Source organism: Raphanus sativus, unplaced genomic scaffold (assembly GCF_000801105.2).
Source record: "Raphanus sativus cultivar WK10039 unplaced genomic scaffold, ASM80110v3 Scaffold0005, whole genome shotgun sequence".
Lineage (NCBI taxonomy): Eukaryota > Viridiplantae > Streptophyta > Magnoliopsida > Brassicales > Brassicaceae > Raphanus > Raphanus sativus.
The window spans coordinates 54,016-71,653 of NW_026615331.1; the positions used below are offsets into that span (position 1 = coordinate 54,016).

The 17,638-nt window shown below is 31.1% G+C and overlaps 4 protein-coding genes across 4 annotated transcripts in view; 1 reads left to right on the forward strand and 3 right to left on the reverse strand.

Moving 5' to 3' along the window:
* Positions 1-54: 54 nt before the first annotated feature.
* On the reverse strand, positions 55-3,662 carry LOC130500634 (uncharacterized). The gene is made up of 2 exons (XM_056995559.1): positions 2,687-3,662; positions 55-436 (listed from the first exon to the last, which is right to left on the reverse strand). The coding sequence occupies exon 1, from the start codon at positions 3,612-3,614 to the stop codon at positions 3,390-3,392; it is 225 nt and encodes a 74-aa protein (XP_056851539.1). The 5' UTR covers positions 3,615-3,662; the 3' UTR covers positions 55-436; positions 2,687-3,389.
* Positions 3,663-6,939: 3,277 nt separating this feature from the next.
* On the reverse strand, positions 6,940-8,684 carry LOC108811570 (reticulon-like protein B9). The gene is made up of 5 exons (XM_018583633.2): positions 8,114-8,684; positions 7,739-7,919; positions 7,496-7,637; positions 7,332-7,401; positions 6,940-7,247 (listed from the first exon to the last, which is right to left on the reverse strand). The coding sequence occupies exons 1-5, from the start codon at positions 8,223-8,225 to the stop codon at positions 7,078-7,080; spliced, it is 675 nt and encodes a 224-aa protein (XP_018439135.2). The 5' UTR covers positions 8,226-8,684; the 3' UTR covers positions 6,940-7,077.
* A 3,560-nt stretch (positions 8,685-12,244) lies between these two features.
* LOC130500646 (non-specific lipid-transfer protein 2-like) lies at positions 12,245-13,518 on the forward strand. The gene has a single exon (XM_056995582.1). It carries the CDS (start codon positions 12,946-12,948, stop codon positions 13,234-13,236), a length of 291 nt encoding a protein of 96 aa, XP_056851562.1. The 5' UTR covers positions 12,245-12,945; the 3' UTR covers positions 13,237-13,518.
* Positions 13,519-16,232: 2,714 nt separating this feature from the next.
* Positions 16,233-17,638, reverse strand: part of LOC130500644 (GPCR-type G protein 2-like) — a 3,631-nt gene continuing 2,225 nt past the window's right edge. Inside the window, exon 6 of the mRNA XM_056995579.1 lies at positions 16,233-16,243. Coding sequence (XP_056851559.1) covers positions 16,233-16,243 — 11 coding nt within the window. The remainder of the gene's footprint in view (positions 16,244-17,638) is intronic.

Genomic DNA, 17,638 nt, shown 5'->3' on the forward strand with positions numbered 1-17,638 from the left:
CTGTTGACAGAAAAAAAAGTCTTTGTTGGACACTTTGACGGTAATATAGTACTCTTTGACGGTAATATTAGTATTTTTATTCAGATACTATTAGTTAAAGAAGTGTAATCAATAACAATTTAATTCTGTTACTTTTTAATATGTGTGAAAAATGTCAAAGTGATACTTATTTAGGAAAAAAGATAATATAATGTTTGGACCGGTGGTGAATAAGAACGGTTGGAAAGTCATCTAACTGTATTTTCCATTCAGATCGCTTGAAGAAAAAGGTTGAAGCAAAGTTGAATGAGCTTGGGGATATGTGTGAAAGTGGTGAGATCGAGCCTGAAGCAGCTTATGAGCTTTTTAAGGAATTCGAAGATGAGATGGCGATTCAATATGGTGATCAGATGGAAGTTGAGGGACCTTAAGAGCAGGATCTGAGATATTGAAGGCCCTATTCAAAAATATACATCTAATATATAAATGTTGCGCATCATTTTTATATTATAAAATTTGATTTTAAATATTTTCAAATAAAAACAATTGAATTTGTTTTTTTCAGATGATTAAACAGTAAAAAGTCGCTAAAAGTAACTACAGTTTTTTTATCAAAAAAGTTACTATAATTTAGCTTTGATTTCTACCAAAATCAAGAATTTTTTCTATTTAAAAAAAAGAACTTGAGAACAAAACGATTGTTTATAGTGAGAATAATGAGAACGTCCCGTAAGTTTCATGAGAAAAAAGAAGAAAAATTTGGATGCATATACCTAGTAGAATTTAAACGGAGTCTTTAACCATAACAACAACTAAACTATGATATTTATATATTAATTGTTATATTCTATTAAAATAAAAAATCAATATATATAAAAACGATATTTAAATGTCCATATTTAACTGATTTTTAAAACAAATAAAATTATATTTTAACTGGTTTGAATTTTTGTCATGAACGAAGAAACTCAAATCTAAAAAACTATTATTGTTAACACGTAAATTAAATGATGTGAATTACTATAATAAATACAATTATATAATAAATACAATTAATGAAGTAATTAGAAAGAGTGAAAAGGAAGATATAATAAAACATTTTAAGGTATGTAAGTTGTATTTAATACTTTGTAATAAATGCTATCAAACTAATTAATAATACAATAAATGAAATAGTTCGATTTAGTTAAAAAAATGAATGAAAATCTATAATAACTCATTTAAAAATAGGCAAATGATATTTTGTACTTTTGTTTTAATAGAATACTAGATTTTGACCCGCGCTTTCAAAGCGCGGGTTTATTTTCCTTATTTTTTTTAAATTGACAAATATTTAGTAAATGTCATATTTTCATATATTTTTTTTTATAAAAGACTTAAGCTTTTTATCTTTCTTTATCGTGTTTCATTTTAAAAGAGTATAGGCATGAGCACAATATCCGGACCTGAAGAACCAACCCGAAACCGACCCGAAAATCAGGGTCCCGAACTCGATCAGACCCGGGATAAATATCCGAATAAGTTCTAAATTGCTATATCCGAAGAACCGGTTCCGAACCCGACCCGAACCGAGAACCGAATGAGTACCCGCAGATATCCGAAATGTGAATATATATCTAAAAATATATGTTATAATTATATTTATAATTATTTTAATATTTTAAATTAATATTATAAGTTAACTATAGTAGTTATTTTCGGTACTTTTGAGTATTTTTGGATAAAATATGATAGTTTGGATAAAAGTTTATCCAAAAAACTGTATAGAATGGATATTTTTGGTTACTTTTGAGTAATTTGGATACAAAAATTTGAATCGAATCGGATACTTTGGTTACTTTGAGTACAAATAACCGAACCCGTTTTAGATAATTTGGTTATTTGGTTATTTTCAGGTTCTTATGCATGAGAACTAAACCCACCCGGACCCAAAAAGATCCGACTCAAACCGACCCAAAATTTTATAATACCCGTATGGGTTTAATTTCAAAATCCAAAAAACCCGATACCCGAAAGAACCGATCTGTACCCGAACGTCCAGGTCTAATGAGTATTTATGTTTAGAAAATTAAACTTTATTTTTAATGAATTAAGTTGTTATAAAACTGATAAATTTATTTTATTATGTGGTTAACTTTTTTTAATAAAAAAATTATATACTTTTAATAAAGATTTTTACTTTTCAATGAAAAAATTCAAATTTTTTATGAATGCTTAAATTATATTAAAAACAGAAAAACATAATAATTAAGTGATTAATTTTTGTTCACTACACAAAATATTAAGAATAGTTAAAAATAAATTATTTGAACTTGGAGAAAAAAATAAGAATTGGATATGATTTCTTAATCGGCCCAAATGACCCAAAAGAGATGATGTGGGCAGTGGGCTGGATCCAAAAATAATGACCCAATATAAATATGTTATTAATATTACTTAATTGCCCTTAATGAAATAAGTAATGTTAGTAAAGAAAAGGGTATTTTTAGTAAAAAACAGAATATGATCCTGCTTTAATAGTATAGATATACCAGTTTTATTTCTGTTGTTAACTTTTAGCAACAAATCAATATCATATGTATCTCTTATCGTTTTGTTTCTCATTTTAAAAACACTTAAGACGGCAAAAGAATGGCAGAATGCGACTCAAGTCCCGAAAACATCCCCTGTTTCACCTAAAAAGACTTTAACAAGTCAAACACTTTACCTCGGGTGCCTGATAAGACCATTCGCCTCTTCTCGGATGCGGCATGGAATGGCACGTCGTGTGCGGGAGGATTTGGCAGGGTGGCCTCGGACACAGCGGGCGTTACTCTCTTCGAAGGAAACTCTGCAAGACGTGTGGTGGCCTCTATTTTATCTGCAGACACTCTCTGGCGTTAAAAGCGGGTCTCACCATGGCGGCCTCAGCTGGAATCAAAGATGTGGTCTGTTTTCAGACTTTTAAAATCTAATCAACATCAATACACAGGAAACAAGTCTGTGATCAAACTCAAAGGAATACTTCATGACCTAGGCGTGTTGAGTCATTCCTTCTCTTCTATATCTTATCGTTTCGTTTCTCGTAGTTGTAATGAGCAAGCTGACAGGCTTGCCAAGAATGCTCTGTTTGTGATCTCAAACAGTCCTTCAAGGATTGGGGAACTCTGTAGCTTAAGTTAATTTGAATGGAATAAATGGTTTGAACAAAAAAAACAAAAAACAAAAAAAAATTTAATTTAACTTCAAAACGAAATGCAATAAATAGTATTATATGCTATTGTAATACAATTTATTTATACAATCTAGTCTTATGTTTATGTGAAAGCAATCAAAGAGTTGCATAACAGTAAAACGAAAGCTGACTACACAAACCATAATATTAGAAAAGTAGACTATTATTTGTGCCATAGATGAGGATAAAGGAACTCTTAACCTCCACAACCACCGCCGCAACCGGCTCCGCCACAACCTCCTGCAGCTGTTGTATTACGGGAAGTGGCTCTATCACCGGAGGCTCCATCGGCGCAAGAGAGTAATAGAGCCGAGAGGACACAACAGCCAAATAGAACCAAGAACACAAGATGAAAAAGGTAACTAACATCGAAGTGTGTTGTTGCCGCCATGCTCATTACATCTTCTAAGTGTCTAGCCATTCCTCTCTAGCTAGATATGTTTTAATTTGGATGAGATTGAGTTGTTTAACGTGAATAGGTTTCTTACTTATAGTTGATAAATTCGTACGTAGACCATTGACTCTTTCATAAGTTATTCAGTTTGACTGTAAGGTTCTAATGGGAATATGTGTTTTTTATATAAATTAAAAGAAAGAATTAGACCAAAAAAATAAAAGAATGAAGACTTCTAAGAAGTCATGCATGGTCCAAAAACAATTAACTGTGGAACTTTGATGTTTTGATGTTTTGATGTGATTCGGTGTTTAAGTGTTGACATAATCAGACGGACTTGGTTATAATTTATAATTTTATATGGAATGAAAAAACAAAATTTATATGGAATAATTGAAAACTGTCTTTCGAAATTTCTGGCTCAGTGTGTATCCGATAACTTGCATACATACTTCAACTTCAGATTTTTGGAGGAAATTTACCTGTTTTATGTTGACCATACTAAATTCTGGTGAGAAAAGTCAAACCCCATATATATATATATATATATATACTAAATGAACAGCTTGATTTTGTAGTTTCTTAAAAAGTTTTTTAGAGCTTGAAATTTGACTGGTCGTTCAATTAAACTTGTTAAATCCAAAGTAATGTTAAAATAATCTGCAGTGTTTAATTGTTTTTTTTTTTTTTGCTAAACGGTAAATATCATTTCTGCAATGAACTGATGAGTCTTACAAGATGTGATGAAAAACTATAAGAACTCTAAAAATCACTTCCATGGCAAAAAAAGGTAAAAAACATGGAAACAAAATCAATCGAATTTGAAACCGTTCTGCTTTGTAGCGAACAGGACATCAAGTATCGATACAAACTTGTGATAACCTGATGGAAGGTTGAGCCAAGACAGGTACAAAGGAGAGACCCGAGAAACTAGAACACAAGAAACACAACGCTAGTGGGAAGTGGATTCAACGGCTGCCTGCACAAATTGCTTTTCTCCAAGGAACAGAAACGGACCCGCTCAAGGACTGTCCTCTAAGTCCGGGCTGGGAAAGAACTAAACCCGGATTCCAGCAATAGACGGGACAACACACACAACGGGTGCTTAATAGCGCTCAACCAACTCGACCGCACTCGCCCTCTAAGTCGGTACAGAGAAAGGGGCAGCATCACCACCTCCCGAGTCTTACTACCTCCTCCAACCGCAAAGTGTTACCCCGAGCTCCAAGAAAAACGAAGAACCTCCACAACCTAACTCATTTAAACCTGCAACTCCAATCAAAGCTAACAAGCAACGCCAATACCAATAACAAAGGAGGGGAGAGGAGCTAAACTAATGCATCACTCTGTAGCTGATCGCCTAATCTTGACTCGACGGAGGGATAGAGTTAACCCTATCGCGACCAGTCCGAGGTCCCGAGACCTCTAGCTCAGGCGACGCGTACCCAGTTATCCTTTGAAGGTAAAGGCCAAAGCGACATTTATTTCCACGGCGAGAAGAATCAGGCGTCGGGAGTGGAGACGTTTGCTTCGGTGAAGGGAAGGATGAATCGGCGGTACAGTCGCTAGAGGCACCGTGTCGATAACCGTCTCATATTCGACGAGTCAAAGCACGCCATCTACGAAGACGACGACCTGAAAACAAAATCACATCACCAACAGATCTTCATGCCAGAGATGGATTTGGATGTGGCGGGGTTGGCAAGAGCCCTCTCACAGTGCCAAGAGGCACCAGAGAGGCGATCTGAGCAGGGGATGAACGACGGCTAGAAAGTTAGGGTTGGGAGAATTTTGGGGGCGCGGAAAAGGAAAGGTAGGTTTTTGTTTAATTGTCTTTATTTATCATTGTTCATGTAGGGAGTTTATTAAAACATTATACAAAACATTAACTATGTGTGGATCACAATCACAACCTCGAGAACAGTCTGTCCTTCTTGCCAAAGCTCTAGCGGTCAGAGCTGCTCTCAATCATGCCATTCAACTTGGCTACACCAAAATCAGGTTTCAATCAGATTTTTTTATAGTCAAAGCTATCAATTCGATCTCAAAACCGAAGAAGATCTACGAAGGAGTTTGTGAGGATATTGAATTCTTATCGTCAAACTTCTTTTTATGTCTCTTTTTTTTATACTTTAGGGAATAAAATGGACATGTTGATTCTTTGGCAAATGCCTTTATTTGTAACCCGAATATTTTTTGGGCCTTGGCTTGATTATCTAATATTCTATCCGTTTTTTAATGTATGATATTTTGGTTGAAAGATTAATAAATTTTTATTTTTTTAAAAAGCATTTTTAAATATATAATTTTAAAATCATTCAACTAGTTATAAAAAACTGTAAAATTTTATTGGTTAAACTGTTCTCAATAAAATTAAAGTTAGATTTGAAACCTCAAACATAATATATTTTAAAATAATATAAACCTATTCAAACATTATATAATTTGAAACCGAAGAAGTATTAAAAATTATACTCAGTAGACAAAAAGAGCATGAAAAGCTCTTTTTTCCATTTCACGTGGACTACGTGTTCCTTGTTTGTGAAAATTTGTCTATACAAATTAAATTTCAAATCAAAAGTTTTTTGACGAAAGCCTAATGTTTGTTCATCCCCTTTTTCATTCATTTGGAATCTTCTCTTTCTTTCTTTTTTTACCATTAAACATTATAATATATAAACGTATGTATATACACATATCTAAATTTAAAGTTTTCTTTCATTTTTCTTGGGATCACACGCACTAGTAGTTCTAAAGTTAGATTCATTCCCCAAACACAATCACAATACTTACCGCATACACATCTAATACATCACATTATTAGAGGTTAAGACCACGACAGATATCTAAAAATAACAAAATGCATGGTTTGATTTAACCATGGTTTGTTCCACTTTCTCTAGCAAAAGAAAATGAAGAGAAAAGAAGTTAAAATGTGTGATAATATCTAAGGTTTAACGAAATGTTACTACATTTCTTCAAAGCTGGAGAAGCTTCAATCTTTGAGAAATCCATTTCCACCAAGGATTGTTCATATTGCTGTTTTCAAGGGAGAAGTTTTGATCCGTCGGTCACGGTTTAACATTGATTTGACTACTGGACTCGAGGAGTTTTAACTCGTGGGAGGTTGAAACATGCAAAACCATAAATTATAATACTCAATTAGTGAACCAAAACTAATTATAATTCAGTTTAGCAAAAAAAAAAAAACTAATTATAATTCATATATCATTGATAAGTTCTTCATTTATCCAGTTGGCATTCTAATATCCTCCTTAAGGGTTATTTGATTCACGTCATTTCATTTTGTACGAAAAACCACAGAAACCAAAAGACTTTTTTTTTTGTAAACTAAAACCAAAAGACTTCCATTTATTTGAAATAGGAATTAAACTTGTTTTACGGTAACTATATAAATTAGCCTAATATAAATCATTGCTCTATATGCATATAAATTTTATTTTTACATCAGTGAGTAACCAATGAAGAATTAAGTATGTTTCTTGCTTCTGACTGTTCCTCTTGGGATCTTTCTAAGAACATTCGAGTCCACTTTCCTGTACAGCTTTCTCATCTTTCTCATAAACTTACTAACCACTCTATCCACGTCATCCTCGTACATCTCGTACATAACCGGCAATGTTTGCATGCTTACAAACCCTAAACGGCATGACGTCCATCAATTAACCCTCTGTAAATTCATCAAGATTTAAATCTACATAGTCTAATAATTGTACTTCTCACCTATGAACAGTAGATTCATAAAGTTGATACATGTCCCGATGATTGATAGGATGTAAAGTGAAATTGTTGTCTGAAAAAAGTTGTATCCAATTTTAGGAAAATATTAGTAACTATATTTGACATATAATCAAAACTATAATGGAATGACTATATCAATATCTTACGAGAAAAAAGAGTGGCGGATCTCTTCCACAAGCAAGGTCAAGAAGCTTGGAGAGGATTTGGTTGAATCTATCATGAAAGCTTGTTGCTAATTCCTTGAAAGAAGATTCGTCTAGTACCACTTCTGGTATGATTGGCCTTTCCCTGCATGTATTATTAATTAGTTAATCTCGGAACTATATATTTCTATGACCGAACCAAGAAATCGGAAAGATTAATCAAAATATATATATGTACAATATTACCAATTGAGAAAATCAGAAGCAGTGGACCAAATGAAGAAAAGAAGCATAGAGGTCATGGAAGCATGACAAACTAAGGTTATGAAATTGTATTCCACTACTTCCATTAAGAACCACAGTAGACTAACTCCTATCACCAATGTTGCAGCAATTTTTGGCTCTCTCCATAACAAAATATCCGCAACTGTTAAATCACAAATATCAAATTTCGTTTTTAAAGTATCATTTGTTGAAAACCATAAAGATTCTTCTAACAGAGATATATATACAACGAATATATATAGATATAAAACATGTATCTAGCTTTTTCACATATACATAATACTCATATCGATTAATTGGCCGATATAAAGTTAACAAAATGAGAGAAGTAAATACCTTTGCCTCCTCCGAATATAGAGTGAATTGATCGTTGGCGATAGAAGAGCTTAGTTTGTTGATGCATCGTTCTTTCGTCTTCAGAATCAGAAGATCCCCCAAAGATCGGCATGATGTTGGATTATGATGAATTCTTATGATTAAATGGAAAGAGTAGTTAACTTTAACGTGGTGGTTATGTAAATTTGTTGGAAATATAAGAAGAGGTGGACAGACTAGAGAGGTTCTAAGCTTGGGAGCAAAGTTAACACATTTTTATGAAGCAAGGAATAAGTAATGGTTTTGTCCTTAATCCTTCTATTTTTTTTCATATACACGTTTGCATAAACAATTCAAACTCCTAAATAAGAATTACGTATACAAGTGATAATTTCAATGGCAAAGAGTATATGGTAAGATGTTTTGGATGGTATATTTTTCTCCTTCCGCCTCAAGCTAATTCAGCTTCCAGAACTGCCTGTGAATATAAAGATTCATGGACTTTGGTCGCTCTCCACTTCTTATGGCTGGTGATCCCGTTGGCTACAAAGCCTGGGTACTACTGTCTGTTTTCTTCGTCTTGCATGATCTTGTCCTGACTTATGGTAGGTGGTGTGGTGAGGCGTGAAAATCTCAATGTATATATATATTTATTTAAAAGTTATAAAATTAGATGATTTATTTTGATATTTTATCTGAGAGAATGTTTGCGATCTACCTTTAATCTTGTATTCGTAAAATCTAATTTTGTATTTTCTAAAACTAACCAGGATAACCTAAAAGAAAAATAAACTATTCTTTGAAAAACAAATAATTCTTCTAAAGTATATTATTTATCTTTAATCTCGTGCATTAAGATAATTGGATTTTACAAGTTATTTTTACTTGTAGGAGGAGCAATAATAACAACTCAAATTGTAACACTACTCACTAGGCGTGAGAATCATAAAGTTCATATCACGATCGATGCTTTGGACCCACTTTCTATTATTTCATTTACTCTTTTTGATACAACTGTTTTTAGCCTTGTTTTCTCTATCAAATTTTTTTTGATAGATATAAATTCCATCTCCATTTTAAAGTGTTTGAATGAATAAGCATAAATCTATGGTCCGGCTGGCTGGAAGCCTAGAACGGATGACAATCTCAGAAGTTCTCTACGGGCACGATGGTTACGTATTTATTGAACAAGAACCAATGTCTTCATCAACATCTGGTGTCCAGTGTATCGTTTCATCTCTCTTGCATAATCTGTGAAGCTTCGAGTTCGTTTTGCCGCTATTATGGTTTTTTTTTTGTTTTCTTGTTTCTTAATCCTATTTTTTTCTGTCTATCAAGGCTCAATGAATTTCTTCAGAATTAAAAGATACATAAATATATATGGGATTTTGACGTCAAAAAATAATAAGCATAAATAATGGAAAATAACAACATCAAACTTCCGTGACAAAAAAAAAAAAAAAAAAACAACATCAAACTTCAAACTTCAAAGTAGAGTACACATGTTTGCATGAGCTACAACTTCAACAACCAGTATGTGAACATATTTTTAGTGACCATCTTCACACCAAACATTCCTTTCTCCTTCCAGAAATGTTTCTGGTGGATTATGATATATGAGCTCATATTTACATACGTCGTCTTCTTTTTTTTATAGTCTCTTTAAAAAAATTTAATATTAGTACTAATAGCAACTCTAATATAAAATTCTATTTTTTCTGTAAAATGAAAGAAAATGGGATATGGAATAATAACACTCCAACCCAACTCAATTTTTCATTTCATTACCATAATGGAGCGATGAATGAATAAAAAATAGATTATTTTATTAATAAAGTAAACTCTATTAAAAAGTGATATATTGAATAGTGTTGAAGTGTTTTATAATATATATTCTACTTTATTATATTTTAGAATAAAAAATAGAGTGAAGTTAGAGATGCTGTTAGCAAACCGATCAACCGTTTTATTAGCTTTTTTCCATGCTACATTAAGAAAAAAAAATTCAGACGAATGTTAAACTTTTTTTTGAACACCGAAGTAGCCATTGCTTAATCGAGGAAAAAGTAGTTAACTGGAGAAAAAATAAAGCTACGGAAATTTTTAAAATTTGAGGAATGATGGAATGAATATTAAATTAATTAAAATATTTTATATGGTATTTACTTTATTATAAGAAAAGACAAATACAATAACTGAACTAATTATTACAAGAAAATATAACTAAAATTTATTAAAAATACTTTAGTTCTAATTATAAACATTTAAATAATTTATTTACAACGTAATTATTTATCATTAAAAGATATTTGTCTTAATAGACTATGATTAATTAAGTGATAAAAAATAGCGTAGATAGAAGAAGAAGAATACTATCCTATCATGGATGAAAAAGTTATTGCTATTTATCTAAAAAAATAAAATGTTATTATCATATAACTTAATAATATGAAAATGTATTTTACAAATAATCAACTAAAATTCATCTTTTTCATTTAATGAAAATTTCTTTGTATTTTTATCAGAAATTTACCTTTTTTCTTTTATTTCGCATTTTTGTTGATCGGTAAAGTATTTGCGAAATTGTGTTGAAGACATCGTTCCACCATTTTTCAAGATTGCCAATCAAAGCCTAAGTTACAAATCTACTTAATTACCAAAGAATATGAAACAACTGATCTTTCTATTGCAGTGCTACACTAGAGAGAACATGGCATGTTCATTAATTTACTACACTTGCGGCAAAAGACGAATGTTCAATGAGTGATTGTGGCAATGATTATTCACACGTATCCCCAAACGCACGCTTCTTCTCAAATCATCATTTTTCACATCGACAAATTAATTGAAATTGTTGTTGTTGTGAACATATTGAATTGGTTACGTTTATCTTATTATATACACATATACGGATGCATTTTCCATCCACATATTATTATTATCACAGTATATGTGAGATTAACAGAAGTAATAGTGACGTTAAAGGAGTCGGCATCAAATATTGGGACGACACAGATACTATTAGGGGTGAGCGTGGATAGTATACCATATTTTCGATATTTATATGATTTGTTTTGTGCTTTACGAATATCTAATATCTTTATTTGTTTTGTTTTTAGAAAATCCGGATATTTAAATATCTAAAAAAATTATAGATATTTACAAATCAACGGATATTTATAGATATTTTATCTACTTTATTTAATACAAGTCAATTACAAAACATTATACAAATTTTTTTCTTAAATTAATATTTTACATAACATAAAAGAATTTTACATAACATAAAAGATAAACTAAAAATTAATGAAACTATGTGTTTTATGAATTTTAAAATTAATAAATTTTAAAAATTTTGTAGTTTTCTATAAATATTTTTGTAATTTTTTCTTAACTTTTTATTCATAAGAACAAAATTAATAAAATTATATGTTAAAATAATAATTGTATAAAATTATTTATGTAAAACTCTATTCTTTTGTAACACATTTATGTAAAACTCTATATTTAATCATAAATATACATCTCTCTATATTTTAAGTCGGGGCGGATTGGATATCCACTTCTAAATTTATTTAGTATTTGTGATTTGTTATACTTTTAATTTATACTAATTTTTAATATTTGTTTTGCTTCAGAAATTTATGAATATCCAATTTTTTTGGATCGAATTAAAACAAATCAAAACAGATTTAGCGGATAAAAAGTTCAGTCCTAAATATTATCACCGAAATTCTTTTTCGCCTCCTGTTTTCCTTCACACTCGATCGATCCCACCTTTTTGTAGTTACTATGTTTTGATAGTGAAAATACTGATATATTTAGTATTATCAGTCACTTGTTTTTCCTTTGGTCGACAATCAATATATAGAGATAAAGTTAGAGAATATATAGTTCAAAGTTTTATACAAGTGTTTGATTTTGTGATTTATATGTTTCTAAATGCATTTGCCACTTTGTATGTAGTGCTACGTTTCCACTTATAAATGAAAAGAACGGATAGATAAATGTCTAAAACACGCACAGCATAAAAAAAATTATATCGCATTATTTGAATACTTTTCCCCATTTTTAGCCATCACTATATTCTTTTATGTTTTTTTTTTTTGATAAAAATTCTTTAATGTTTTCTTAGGTCGAATGAGTCGCGAGAGTTCTTAATACACAAACCTCGAGTTTATTTAATGTAATAATATGAAGTTTTTGATCAACCATTCGACGATAGAAAATACTTATTAGGCTATATTATGTTATTCCAATGCTAATTAACTAAAATGATAAGACGCCGCACTATAAGCAAGTGCACTGCACTAAGGGCGTCATTATTGGTTGTCCATGATGTTGAGTCCTTATGTTATTATATTAATTTTTTTATGTTAAGGAAAAAATTAAGGACAACACAAATCTATAGATTATTGGTTAGACTTCTAAGAAGAGGAAAGATGATGAGAGGATAAAGAAAGAAATAAATAGGAGAATAGTGACGCTTCATCACAAGCCGACAGGTAGCAAGAAGGACGAGCAAAAAAAGACCTTAATTAAGATCCGTCTCAAAACATTACAAGCCTTTTTGATTTATTTTTGAGCCCAGAAATGCTAAGGACCCTGCATTTGGACCCCGCTAATGTTGGTCTAATAGACTAATCTGTTTGAAAATTATGTTCAATCCATATATTCTTAATCTGAAATTAGAAAATACTATATAGTAAAGTAGAAGTAGAACAATGTAACACAAAAACTTTTAACTTTCCCTCTCTATAAATAGAAAAGAGATCCACATATCAAAAACAACACAAACACCAGAACACACTCCATAGACTCTCTCTCTTAAACCAAACAGAAGAAGAAGAAACATGGTGATGATCAAGGCCACATGGGTTTCTATTTTCGCCCTCGCGGCTATTCTCCTAGTGATCCTAGTCCCGGTGGCAGAAGCGGTGACGTGCTCGCCAATGCAGCTAAGCCCATGTGCGTCGGCAATAACGTCATCTTCTCAACCTTCAGCGTTGTGCTGCAAGAAGCTGAAGGAGCAGAAGCCATGCTTATGTGGGTACATGAGAAATCCTAGCCTCCGTCGCTTAGTCAGCTCTCCCAACGCTCGTAAAGTCTCTAACCGCTGCAAGCTCCCCATCCCAAGGTGTTGAAAACTATAAAAAGGCGTTTTACTATTTATTATGATCATCCTATATATATGTTTGAATCCTAATTTTGGTTTGTGTTTAAGGATGTTAATTATGATTAGTAAGCAGTTGTTAAAGTAAGTGTTACCCTTAAGAATGTGTGATGATGCTTGTATGCATCTTATTTCAACTTTTGTTTGTTGTCTTATTCTGGTTTTTGATCAGTGTAGAGGTGTTATAAGAATATGATGATGTAATCATTGAGACAATATGATATAAAATATATATTTCATAAACACAGAAGAATCACTGTACAAGAACAAACCAGCTTAATTGGTCAGAGACACAGCTCAATAAGATCTTAAATCAAAACCTAGATACAAGAATTACAGAACATAGCCAGAGCGAATGCGTGTAGAAAGAAAGAGAGGGTACATATAACATTTGAGGCAAAGCAAGGCAAGCCACGGAGCTTAGCGTGTGTGACAGTATCGTGACAAGTGACAACCGACTACACCATCCAGACGATATATCAACTTCTCTCATTCCGTTTAGTTATACAAATATAAACGAAAATGAAGGACTGACCATGACCAAAGAAAATAAAACATTTGTTGTTTCGATTGGTTATTGTACCACACTGTTGTTATAATTCCGCGTTACCCCTTTCTCTCTTGATGTTCACTGGCTTGATGAGAGCAGATAAACTTTGCAACAGTCATTATCTCTTATTTCCAGTGTTGTTCTCTCTCTCTCTTCCACATGTAAGTTAATTTATTTTGATTTAACTGCATCAGATCATCCATATAATTTTTTTTCTATTTAATTTCTTTCGAAATTGCTCTCACGTTTGCTATATATTTACTTGTTGTAAGGATTTTGTTTCTGGTCTTGTATTTGAGCTTGTTTTCCAGATGTTTCTTCGTTTTAAGTTAGGAGCTTAAATATAATCCTCTTGAAATATATGCTAGTTAGGGTTAATAGACTTAGTAGAGTTTTAAGTTTTGTGGAAGACATTATTAGAGGATATGAGATGATCCAAGTCTGGTGGGAATGGAAACCAAATCCCCTTGTGCCAATCAACCATCGGAGACTCTTCACGTGTTAAGTTCAAAGTCTGGTCTGGTGGGAAAGAAATTCTGGTTTGGAAACGTCCCCTGTCCCCTTCCCTAAACAAATATTATTCTCTGCACCAAGCTATGTCCTCCTCCTTCAATCGTGTGTCAGTCATTGTCTTCACGTTTGATCTCCTCACCGTTTAGTTCACACTAAGGGGCTGTTATTAGTATGTGATTTAAAAAGAGTTCTGATGATTTTTTAAAATTTATTGATTTCTGAATTTTAAAAGAGTTATGAAGATTTTTTTCTATTTTTAAAGTTTTGTCAAAGAGTTTTGTAAATTGTTAAATTCTTTATCTGAAGATAATTATAAACTTATGTAGAGTATCTCTAAATATTGTGTTGTTACGTTTGTTGTTATCCTCTTCATTTTCCCAGTTTGTATTCCATTTGTTGTTCTTCCTTTGTTCTGATCAGTTCATATTTTTTTCTTTCTCAAAGCTCACAATTTTTTTAGATCAAAGGTTTTTGCGTTCATTTCCGAAGTCACTGACTTTTAAAAAATTTGACTAATCTCTACATTTCATCTGTAACTAGTTAGCATTTTATAATTAATATCAAAGTTTACGTGTTCCAATCTTTACGGTGATGAGTGAACGAATTACGGTGATGAGTGAACGAAGACATGTTGCTACCAATATTTGTAGAGTTTGTTTTGATTTTTTTTTTAAATTTGGTTAAATTATAAAAAGTATTTGAGAATACATGAACGATAGGCAATACTTTGCTAAACAAATTTTGTGAAGAAAAATATGTAGAATCACAAATGAATAACAACAGACTTTTAAGTCATGAAAAAAACAGTTATTTTCATTTTTTTTTGAATAACACAAGATTTTTGTTGATTTGGTAAAATAACAAATCCAATAACTCCAGACTTTTAAAAACTCTTGACAACTTATTTCAAATTCATAAACCAATAACATCAGATTTTGATATAGTTTTGAAAAGTCATAATTGAATAACACTAGAATCATTAGAAAATCTAAATCTATTTTAACTCTTTATAAATACATAATCTAATAACACCCCCTAAAAGTCTCCATTTCAGCGGCCGGTGGATCCACTACCCATCTCTCTAAATCATTCAGTCGCATTAAAACCAGTAACTACATAAGGTAAACACACAATTTGTATATATACTTGAAAAAATAAATTTAATATAATTAATTCTTTTTCAAGCCGGATTATATTATTAAGCAAAAAGTTCTAAGCACTGAAAACTATCAAATCAAATGTACAAAATAGATACACCAATAAGGATTTAAAGTAAACTAACACATATCTATTTTGCATATGGATTAACGATTTTTCATATAAAAAATTCATATTTGCTTCTAAAATAATTAAATTTAAAGGGATATAATATTTGTATTAATCTAAAAACACCACATTTCATATTGAATTGTTGACTTAATACTATTCAATAGTTCACAGAGATTACCGTTCCAAAAAAATTTATGCTGATTTTTGAAATAACTATGTTTGCTGCATGAATTTCATCACCATAACATGAAGAACCAACGATTGAAGCCGGTAGAACATGTTGCCACAGTAGTTTGTCAATTACTTTTCCTAAACGAACCAATTTTTTTTGTTTTTCTATTTTTCTGAAGAAACATACAAAAACAATAATAATAATAATAAAAAATCTCTTTTTTCTCTTGCCGCTAAAATTTCTAAATGTCATGTTTTATCATAATTACCTTAAATTATACATAAAATACAGAAAAGTAAACTCATAAATTAGAGTTATTAAGTATTCGGATTTTCAGGTTGAATGAATCAATTCTCATTGGGTTCGTGTCCAGTGGGGGAGCTATCGTTACGGTAGGGGGTCATCTATGAATTCTAAAATTTTTTTTACATGAACAAATTCATTGAAACATTACAAAGTTAGCTTATGTGACTCCTATAACATATCAAAAAAATCAAAATGATTCCAGTGAAAAATGTGGCTAGCTCCGCCACTGTTCGTGTCTATTTAGGTCAAATTTTATCGGTTATCAGTGTTTCGAATAGAAAAGTTTTAGATTATATATGTTTCTAGAAAGTTTTCTGGTTCAGAGTTTTGTTGGATTGATTCCGGTTTTGGTTTTGGTTTATGGACAACTAATTTTCAAAAAAAAACAAAGAAAACATTTCACAATGGTGAATCTTTCGCTTTGTGTAGAAAACGCATGCTTTGCTTGTTAATTAAGACATAAATGGGCCTAATGAATAATAAGTCCAATAAATGATCCATTAATGAGTGTATGCCATATTGTTTTGTATTCGTCTCTATTAATTAATTTTCTTGAAAATATCTAGAAATTTTTCATTTTCCCTAACGATGAAGTCAAATATTCAAGTCAGTGAAGATATATCTATGTATTTCGCTATAAAAAGATTGTCTAGTATGTCCGTTGTTCATATGTCATATAGTCGTATCTAAACTTGAAGCCTAGCTCTAGAATTTATTTAACTTAAAACATACCTCATCGTAAAAACCAATACCTCATCAAACATAAAGGATTGTCTCTAACTATCATACACTCTCCTTTATGTTTGATGAGGTATTATAATTTTGACTCTATCCTCTAATATGTATATTGTTTATTAAATTATGTTTATACGTTTGACATTTAGCAGCAAAGTTTGAATTTTAGTTTAGCTCGACCTAACTACCCTTTTAAAAAGAATATCATGCTCTCTGCATATTAGTGGGTTTATCTTTTCGACATACAAGATTACATGCAAAGTTAAGCGTGTTTAAACTGAAATAGCAAAAATGGAATGATAGATGGCCTATTACGAAGTAACTTACGATAATATACAAGTGATATTAAAACACAGAGAAATATCATATGGTAATTATAAAATAAGTAAAAATAATTTTAAACCATCGGAAAATTACCATAATTCCCAAAACAAAACCTACAGACCGAATGACCAGACGTGACAGACCTATTAGCTGTGAAAGGTCTGGGTGTTATAATTTCATAACTATTATTCTTTTTAATTTTAACCAATATTCTGCTAGGTATATATATTCCTTAACGTAGACTCAAGAAATCATGGTAATATTCTCGTAAGCAATGTCTTTTTACCAAAAACTAAAATAAATGTTAAATTGTATTTCATCTGTTTCATATTAAATATCATTTTAAATTTATGCACGCATATTAAAAATTATTTAATTTTGTATATTTTATATATAAAAACATCATTACCCATACTATTATTTATATTTCAATCAATAGAAGAAAAATACATTGAAAAATAGTTAATAATTTTATATAAAAAAAACTAAAATGATACTTATTTT

Coding starts and splice junctions, on each gene's coding strand:
- LOC130500634 (XM_056995559.1), bottom strand. CDS start 3,614: ATGGCTAGACACTTAGAAGATGTAATGAGCATGGCGGCAACAACACAC.
- LOC108811570 (XM_018583633.2), bottom strand. CDS start 8,225: ATGCCGATCTTTGGGGGATCTTCTGATTCTGAAGACGAAAGAACGATG. Junction 7,638..7,738: donor GCTTCTGATTTTCTCAATTG/GTAATATTGTAC, acceptor TAATACATGCAG/GGAAAGGCCAATCATACCAG. Junction 7,248..7,331: donor TATGAATCTACTGTTCATAG/GTGAGAAGTACA, acceptor CATGCCGTTTAG/GGTTTGTAAGCATGCAAACA.
- LOC130500646 (XM_056995582.1), top strand. CDS start 12,946: ATGGTGATGATCAAGGCCACATGGGTTTCTATTTTCGCCCTCGCGGCT.